This window comes from Tachysurus fulvidraco, chromosome 10 (genome assembly GCF_022655615.1).
Source record: "Tachysurus fulvidraco isolate hzauxx_2018 chromosome 10, HZAU_PFXX_2.0, whole genome shotgun sequence".
Taxonomy (NCBI): Eukaryota; Metazoa; Chordata; class Actinopteri; order Siluriformes; family Bagridae; genus Tachysurus; species Tachysurus fulvidraco.
In genome coordinates, this window is record NC_062527.1 from 3,118,471 (window position 1) to 3,128,470 (window position 10,000).

The 10,000-nt window shown below is 42.3% G+C and overlaps 1 protein-coding gene across 4 annotated transcripts in view; it reads right to left on the bottom strand.

The window, feature by feature from the left end:
• LOC113653880 (transcriptional enhancer factor TEF-3-like) overlaps positions 1-10,000 on the bottom strand; it is a 27,566-nt gene that overhangs the window by 7,809 nt on the left and 9,757 nt on the right. For 2 of the 4 annotated variants that reach the window (XM_047819867.1, XM_047819870.1), the window contains exons 2-4: positions 2,576-2,640; positions 1,277-1,327; positions 1-61 (exon numbers count right to left, since the gene is read on the bottom strand). The exon at positions 1-61 is cut by the window's left edge and continues 74 nt beyond it. In XM_047819867.1, coding sequence (XP_047675823.1) covers positions 1-61; positions 1,277-1,327; positions 2,576-2,640 — 177 coding nt within the window. Of the gene's footprint in view, positions 66-1,264; positions 1,328-2,575; positions 2,641-10,000 lie in introns of all 4 variants that reach the window. The other 2 variants (XM_047819868.1, XM_047819869.1) reach the window with 2 other exon arrangements.

Here is a 10,000-nt window from a genome sequence, read left to right on the forward strand (position 1 = left end):
TGATCTGTGCTGATGACATGTTGGCCATGCTTTGGAGGGCCTTGTCTTTGGCTGCCTGGTCCTTTCAAGAAAGAAGTAGACAATAGTGACATTACCAGGGCACAAGATATCAGTCCCCATAACATATCAAACAAATGTAATGTTGGGATTATTTTTTACATACTGTCTTTGGACCATTTACATTTACGGCATTTAGCAGACACCCTTATCCAGAGTGACTTACAAATGAGGTTTAAGGGCCTTGCTCAGGGGCCCAGCAGTGGCAGCTTGGTGGACCCGGGGTTCGTAACCATGACCTTCCGATCAGTAGCCCAACACCTTAACCACTGATTCATATCTAAATTAGTCCTAATATTATCATTTAGATAAGAATCTATGCAAAATGCTCATATTTGTTACAAAGCAAATCTATCCTAAACCTAGCTGTGTTCCTGAATAAAGCAGTTCTAATCCTGCTGCGGCCTTTTCAGAACAGGAATTTAAACTTTATGCCCCTGCCAGACTGCAGCTAGTGTTGACAAGATGCCTGTTTCTCCTGGAGGTCAAACTAAGAGCTCAAAGCTTCCAGCTTTATGAAACCCCAGAACAGCTCGGAAAACATCAAGTGGAAAAACACTGCCTCCGAACCAGCTGCAAATCCTGATCCGCAGCTATGTGTGAAGCTCAATGTGTAGAATCCTCATTTAATTAATTACAGCTCTAGAAGACTAAACTGATAATAAAAGAATCGGTGGCAACACGAATAAAGATTTTTTAATCAAGTAAAGCACATGCTTTACCGCCCATGCCCTGGTTTAGGAGCTGTTGAGTCTTTGAAAAACAACAAGCTATCAAATTCTTCAGCCTAGACCAGACCAACAATGCAATTATAACCAGTATTATGGGCATATGCGAGTGTCTGTCACTGTTCTCTGTTCAGAATTGTATTTAAAAGGCTTGTCAGTGGTAGCCTTGTGACCAGCCCCGGGCTCTGACAGCTGGGCTATGATGGCAGACAGCCAGAGGGGGGGCGAGTGAACTATACCGTGCAATAAAAGACATGAAAGCACGAGAGGAAAGATAGTACACAAGGGTCAAGTTCAAACTCCTACAGAGTTTCTCAGAGGTGAGAGGGAGTTCAAATGTCACATCGTGGACGAACACAGTAGATGTGAAGAATGAGTTAGAGTGGTTGCTTTGTGGTTAAGGCATTGGGCCACTGTCAAATAAAATGTAAGGGGTGACAATTTGGTAATGGGTGGATCCATCTCAGGGGAGCCACTACCTTCAGTTTCACCTGTATCTCCCGAGCCTTCCTCCGTGCCAACACTTGGATATGACTGGACACCTGCAGAAAAGATACAGTCAGATAGATACAGATGGTCTAGTAATAAAATTATAATACTGTTGACAATTTGCATGGTTCAGAGGGGTACAGGGGACAGGACCCTGAGAGATCTGCAGCTAAATAGTCACTTACACAACAAGCTCAGATGAACTGGATGTTTTGACATGTACTTTCTAATATAACCAGCAATACCTTTTTCATCAGTGTGTGCTTCGGTAGCTCTTCTGTGGGTTCGGACCAGACAGGCTGGCATTCATTCCCTACCAGCATCAATGAACCTTGGGTGCCCATGACCCTGTCACCAGTTCACTGAAAGGCATTTCTTAGAGCACTTTTGGTAGGTTGTAAACACTGCATAACAGGAACACCCCACAAGACCTGTTGTTTTGGAGAGACCCAGTCTTCTAGCCATCACAATTTATTCCTTGTTAATGTTACTGAGACTTTTTTCCAGCTCCCGATAAATAAGAACCGACTGTCCTGTAAATGTAAATACTATTGTACTGTAAGTAGATAATCAACTTTATTCATGTCACCTTTCAGTGTTGTGTTGTTATGACTGATCATTGTGTTTATAATCATTTCATTGTCAGTTAGCTTGTTCTACACGATCATGTAAATATTAAACACTATCGCAAAAGTGGTTTATGAATTCATAAATGAAAATTAAAATATTTTTCTATATCTTTTTATTACTTGGTTAGTTCTGTTAGTTACCCTGATAATATCCCAGATTCTAGGAACAGGTGTCTGATCTCCCTTTTCCGGAGCTCTATCCCTGCACTCAAATTCCAGAATTCCCACATCCATCCTTCCCACCTTCTTCCTCTGTGGCACAGTCACTTAAGCCTCGTGTATGTTGCCAATATCGAACGCCTCAGAGACTACTATCAGATTCCAGAGCCTAACCCAGAGCAGTGTGATCAGGGTTACACCCCGATTGTGAGAGAACGACTGGTTATGGCTCTAACAAGCCGGGCTATGTAAGGTGGCAAAGATCGAGCCCGTTATTCTATCCAGCAGCATCTGTGTGTGGGTCCTCAGGCATAAATCACATAACTGGGCTCTGTTTCAGCACAGAGGCCCGCAGAGGCCTAATAATCACACGCTCACTACACTCTGAGCTGCCAGTCTAATTAAGTTCCAATTTTTTTTTCCATTTCATCCAGGTCTGTATGATGTCTAAGATTATAGGCTGGCATCTGGCACACACTAGTATTTGTTGGTAAACAGACCAAGTTTTCTCACCTGTTTTCTCGTCCGCGTCTTTCCTGTTCGCAGTTTGATGTAGCGTGCTATTAGCTCATTCCGTCCTAGAGACCGAAACAGAAACCAGAATGTCAAAATTAATTTTTATATGAAAACCCTAAAATAAAAAAAAATAAAAAAACTAGTAATGTTTTTGGGGAGGGAAAGAAAAAACCTCACAAAGTCGTGGCCTAAAGGTTAGAGAGTTTGACTCCTAACCCTAAAGTTGTGGGTTTGAGTCTCGGGCTGGCCACGACTGAGCAAGGCACCGAACCCCCCCAACTGCTCCCTGGGCGCCACAGCATAAATGGCTGCCCACTGCTCCGGGTGTGTGTGTTCACGGTGTGTGTGTGTTCACTGCTGTGTCTGTGCACTGTGGTTGGGTTAAACGCAGAGAACAAATTCTGAGTATGTGTCAGTGTACTTAGCCGTATGTCACGTCACGTCACGTCACTTCACTTCACAATTTTTTGCGTGTAATACGACCTTTTTTGGAGTAAATGTCTTTACATCCTTACAAAAGGAAGAATTCCTTCAGATTCATTTAGATTGTGTGTTGATCTTCTGCACAAGGCCTTGTCCAAATCATTCTACTGTTTTTCAACAGGATTTAGAACTGATCTCAGACCTTCCCAAAACACTGATCGGCTTCATATGACGCAGTTCCTTTGTTGACTTGGATATGTGCTTTGGGTGGTATCGTGCTGGAAGATATATTTTTTTTCCTGATCTTCAGCCGTCTAATAGAGGGCTGTATTTTTTGCGCCAAAGTGGTCCCTGCTGTAAAGACGCAGCCCAACAAGATGAAACTGAAATCACCATGCTTCACCATGGGCATGGTGATGTTTGGGTGATAAAGCCCCTTGTGTTGTTTCTGCACCAAATTTATCTTTAAAAACTATGCATAAAATGGGTAAGGTTATGGGTAAATAGTCATGCACATGGTTTCATTTCATGTTTTCATGAGAAAGAGTATCCATTGAGCCACCCTACCTCAGTCCAGACAACTGGAAATTCTTTTATACATTCCTTTCAGAAATTCCTCTTCGGATTGACAACAATGAGATCCAGTACATACTTTGTAAGCTCGATGTGGACCACGGCTTCACCAGTCCGATGAAACCAAAAATGTTAAGAAGATCCTACAGAAACAGCTGATCTTTAATTGGAGTCCATTGGAATCATTGCACTGATGTATGATACTGTACGCATGAGTATCGATGGGATTGGTTCATTCTGAATACAATCACATGCCCCATTATAAAAAGTGTGAAAACTCCCCCCCCCCCCCTTTTCCATAAAATTTCCACTTGAATCTTTTAGCTTTTAAGCTTATTGGTTGCTTTATCCTTTACATTTACATTTACGGCACTTGGCAGATGATCTTAGATACAACTGAGCAATCGAGGGTTAAGAGCCTTGCTCAGGGGCCCAGCAGTGGTAGCTTGGTGGACCTGATATTTGAACCACATAGAGTGATGTGGTAGCTCAGATGCTAATGTTTTAGCATCAAGAGTTTTAGGTCAAGAGTTTGAATCCCATTTTCACCAAGCTGCCACTGCTGAGCCCTTGAAAAAGGCCCTTAACCCCATAATTGCTCAGCTGTATAAATGATCAGTAATCAGTAAACATAGAACACAATCCCCAAAACCTTCAATTTTAATTGTGCAGGCTTTACAGCGTGTACAGTACAGAGGCTTTACATCTATGTAATCATATGTGTAAATGTATACTCTAAATCATACTAAAATAGACTACAATTATTATGCACATCATGTACGTATAAACAGTGGTATTAAAAGATAAATGTCAAATAAATTATATATAAATAGAATTTGAGTATATATTAGAATATGCTGTAAGACTGGATCCCGGGTATCTGTTAATGAGTGTAACTGTGAAGGAGAAGGAAAAAGGGTGCGTACATGTGTGCATATTTATGTCATGAAGAATGACACCTAGAGTTGTTGAACAACAGCGAGTCGTTCTAAAGCAACTCTGGCTCAGGGAAGCTGGACTGCAGCTGGCATGTATGTGTCAATGTTTATGGAATATGCCTTTACTCCTGCCATAAATCATCTTGGCTTGTTCCTCAGCTGCTCTCCGGTTACCGACCACGAAGATTCACAGCACCAGTCATGTGGCAAAGAGCTCCTTAAACCATTTCACTAACCCAAGGCACTCCTTAACGTGCTCACATACCGTATATATGAGCTTTATAGAGAAAACAGAGCTGTGAGTTGACCTTGTGAGCAGTGAGAGTCTTCAAAACAGAAAAAGTGCCTACTTCAGCTCAATAGAGAGAGGTTTTTCGGTTGCCCTTGAAATGTAATGCCAAATAAGATTTGGGTAGAACAGGCTAGTGGTAGAACAGCTTTAAAATAAAACTCCCTCCCACAGGTGCAAGTGCGGTCTGACATACGGCAAAGTGATCACAGATGAGAGTATCCCAGCTGAGCATTGCCAGGCCATAAAAAAGTTGGCATGGCTTTTTCTCTGTTTTGGATGTTTTGCCAAAGCATTATGGGGGGTCTCAGGTTCTGACAGACATCACATTAAAAGAAGACTAAATCAACTGCCTAATTTGAAACTTTAAGAAGCTGGTCGGTGTGAATCATAAAAACGTAAAGGAGGATTAAGCTAGAAACAAGAGAAGAAGCCTACAGGTACATGCATGTGAGCTCTTGCTACCGTAACTGCCTCCATGTTCAGGTCGGCTGTTAGCTCAAAAGTAAGCACAATGTTATCTAATCCTCTTTTGTAGTAATGTGTTGACTGGTTTTAAGCATAGCAAGCCTGTATCGATTGTACAACCAAAAAAGCCAACACAAAATTCATTTTTACTACCAGTTACTGAAATGTCTCATATACTGTCCACTACCTTATTAAAATATCCATCTGAAAACAGAAACAAACCTTATTTCACAAAATACTGGTTCTCATCTGTCCTTATTTCACAAAATACTGGTTCTCATCTGTCCTTATTTCACAAAATACTGGTTCTCATCTGTCCCGGGATCATTTTGACTTCTGTCTTCTGTTCAGTAAGTCAAATTTTCAATGATGTTTAGTCTGAGTGATTGACTTGGCCCATAATGGTGCACTTTTTTTATTCAACAGTTGTTTTAGTAATATTTACATTTACAGCATATACTGTAGCAGACACCCTTATCCTGAGGTACTTACATTTTTTATCAACTGAGGATTAAGGGCCTTGCTCAGGGGCCCAGCAGTGGCACCTTGTTGGACATAGGATTCAAACTCACAACCTTCTGATTGGTAGCCTAACACCTTAACTACTAGGCTACCACATCCCCAATGTGCTACCACTCTAGGCTAATAGGCTACCACGTCCCCAGTAATAGGTTTCAGGTCAGTGTCCTTCTGTTGGTTAAAACAATGATATCTGTATTATTTGAGCATTATAACTATGCCTTCATGCTTTGAAATATATTCCAATAATCCATTAATGTCCAGATGAGGCAGGTCTGATGACAAGAGCACAGTTCAGTCGATCAGCAAACAGAACAAATTGAACTAGACTAGGACATAGGCAACTAGGTACAAATGTAAGGTTAAACCCTGAAAGCATAAACAAAGATTAATGATCAAGGCTTGGTATTGTCAGAAAGTAAACTAAGCTCATACATTACAACTGATGCACACGTGACACTCTTATTAAGGGTGGGTGTAAGTGTGAATAGGAACAGGTGAGTGTGATCAAAAGTCTTGTGGCTGTGAATGAGAAATTGGGAGGATGAGGTAAATGTTGGGAAATGGATTTTGTGGATTTGTTGGACCTGACTGGATCTGTATCTGTACTGGAGGAATCACGATAGACACCTTTAGTTGTTGTTTTTTTTAATTCTTTCCAAGGGGACTAACAGGCCTTAAACATGGTAAGCAAAATGCTGCTCACCGAATAACAGACACCTTTAAATTAATCACATGCCTGTATATATGGAACTGTTTACTTACCCTTCAACTCAAGGTGGTACAAATTTGTGTTTTAATCTTATAGTATTCATTTTTATTTCAGGGACATAAAAACAGAATATGCCTAATGAAATGCAGGGTATATAACGATATAAAGATTGTTCTACTTCCTTTCACTTTGTATCTTACATTCATTCATTCATTAATTCATTTTCTAACGCTTATCCGAACTTCTCGGGTCACGGGGAGCCTGTGCCTATCTCACACACACACTCTCATTCACTCACACACTCACACACTACGGACAATTTTCCAGAGATGCCAATCAACCTACCATGCATGTCTTTGGACCGGGGGAGGAAACCGGAGTACCCGGAGGAAACCCCCGAGGCACGGGGAGAACATGCAAACTCCACACACACAAGGCGGAGGCGGGAATCAAACCCCCAACCCTGGAGGTGATCCACTAAGCCACCGTGCCCCTGTATCATACATGGAAGTGTAATAAAGACACTGTGTACAGTGATCTACTTTTTTGCTTTTTGCTAAATTTCTAACACTTCATTACCGAGAGTTTGATATGCAGTCTAGGTGATGGTTGGTCTAATATGTAACCTATTACTTGCTCCACTTGTTGCCATGACTGATAGACCCCCTACACCTAATACTCATCATACCAGACTTGCAGTCCATACTGTGGCATAGTGTCATCTCTTGGTAGTGTTATCCCCATAATGACTATTCATAACTTTTCTCAAAGATTTGAAACATCTCTGACCTTCACAGCAGGATTTAGATCTGATGAGTTTAAGCATCTGACCATATTATCAAATCTTGTTTTGAGGACAACATTTAAAAAAAGTCACACTGTGGTAGAACCCAGCATTCCTGCCAAAGATTTTAATGCTGCGATTTATCAGTTTAACCTATAACCCTCTCTGCTCTTGCAGATGAGACTGTGTCCAGGTCTGCCCTGTATCCAGAGAGGGCTCTAACGCAATGTAAATGTGTCTGCCAGCTTGCTGACCAGCTTTAGGGAGATCCATAAGGTGTCTCACTATCCAAACACAGGTTAGTTGGGTAAGTAAAGCAAGTGACTAAACACAGGTCAAAAAGCAATTATTTTGTGTACCAATTGTCAACACTGCTAGATTTTACGGACTTAATGTCACTACGTCACATCTCGTGCTTTGACTGTGTCACTGAGAGAACGCCAAAGGAATACAATATCAGGATGCTGAATAATTCTCACCCTTGACAGAGAACACTGTGAAAATGTTTCATGTTTCCTTCTCAATAGAAAGTAGACTGGTTCTCATAGTTAGCAAACTTATTTCCCCAGGAGATGCCACAGCCCACACACATGCACATTGTTACGCTCACAGACACCTGACTTCTAACCATGCAGCCCTGTCACTGATCAGTACCAGCACTATATACTGGACTTTCCTACGCAGAAACAACACAAAGTAAACACTAATTTGTGTTTTGCATCTTTATCGCAATCCAGCTCCTGCCACAGTGTCCATACCAATGATAGAGGACCCACTTGCGGACGCACCATCAACCTTTGCAGACATCCCCTCCTTTTACATGTCAGTGCACATCATCAGAAGCAAATCTTATTCATGTTTATAGTCATGTCTTAGCATCCCATAATCCTAGGGTTCCCCTGTTTTCAGGCACCTCGGATTTCCTTGGTATCGTCAGTGGATAGCCCCGAGGAACACCCAATCCAATCCCTTCTAAGAACCTCAACCTCAAGGAGGTCAGGAAGGCCAAGGCCAGTGGATTATCCCACATAGTTCCTATTGTTGTGCAATAAACTGTTACCCAGGGCCTTCTGGCAACTACGAGTATCGTGTAATGCTTTATAGGATCTCTTGCTGTCCCTCATTCTTCCAATGTCTAATAAAGGATGTCCTGTGGGACTGGCTGGGGAAAAAACAAATATCCTTATCTACTACCTCTCCTACAAAATTACAGCCCTGAAATGCATTAAGGCATTGCAGCAATTCCTCAGATTCACCAACTTCTTTTGCCACTTTATAACCTTTATACAAGTATGCCAAAACAGATGCTCTGTCACTTACAGTATGTATACCACCGACCTACAAGAGGGGATCCAGGAGGCCATTTTTCGTGGCTATCATTGACTGGGAACTGGACTGGGCCATCGCTCACACCCCTTAGCAACAGCTTCCCTTTGCATGTCCCCCAAACAAACAGTTCATACTAGTAAAACTGAGAACGACGCTTATCTCCGGGGCACATGCCTCCGTTTCTATGTGCTGTTCTATGTACACCGATGTTGGCACCATCTGCTGCATAATAAGTATTGCTTGCACAAAATGCATTCAGATGTACAGTACAGTACACTGTGCCATCTCCTCCTGTACAGGTTGTGTATAAGCCAAGGTGCCCACACCCCATGACCCTGGTCTTACAAAGCAGTTGGTTTCCTCACTGACCAGCTAGATTCCCACAGTCACATTGTCACTGTAATTATCGTTGTCCACTTTTAAACATCAGTGTACCTCATCTCTCTGCCCTTCCTGCTGAAAGACTTTGCCACAGAAGAACTTGACATGTGTTCATCTTTCTGAAGAATACCGTGGGCAAACGTGGCCCTCAGTTCACCTCACAAGTGTGGGTCAGCTGTGACTAACCATAAGCCTGACATCTGGCTATAACTCACAAGCAACCTGGCAGGTGAAGAGGGCCAACAAAATATTTTTGTGCACTTTCTGTGGAGCGAACCCAGAGGACTGGATTTTGCCAGGTTTATGCCATGGATAGAACATGCCCACAACTCACCATGCCACTCCACTGTTCCTTGGGAAACCATCACCTACCTCTAAGTCCTTGGCCATGGATGAATAGTTCTGATAAGGTGACAGGTTATGAGAAGACACTCACTGATGGCTAGAATAGGTGTCCTGAACAAAGTTAACACTGTTTGTGCTTTCAGATTTTTCTGCCTGCATTTTCAACCAAAACTCAAAACGATTTCAGAAGGAAACTTAAAGAAAAGCAAAACAAGTTGCAACATTTTGGAAAATGTTAAAGTAGTCATCCCAAAAAAATGAATGAAAATAGCAACTATAACAGTATAACAAAGAGAGAGAGAGAGAGAGAGAGGGGGCAAATGTCAGGGCCAATGTGTGTGTGTGTGTGTGTGTGTGTGTGTGTGTGTGTGTGTGTGTGTGTGTGTGTGTATCATGTTTGCTGGGTCAGAGCCAAAAAGCAGTCATTCAGTCAAGAGTGCAATCGTGGAAGGGTGGATAGCTGCAGCTACCTGAAACACACACACACACACACACACACACACACACACACACACACACACACACACACACACACACACACACACACACACACACGCACGCACACACACACACTCTTGCCCTCTTCTCAGGGACAGAGGAGGTCATACCAGACAGAATCGATGTCATGCAAAGGAGCAGCCGCCTTCACAAGGTCTCGTAC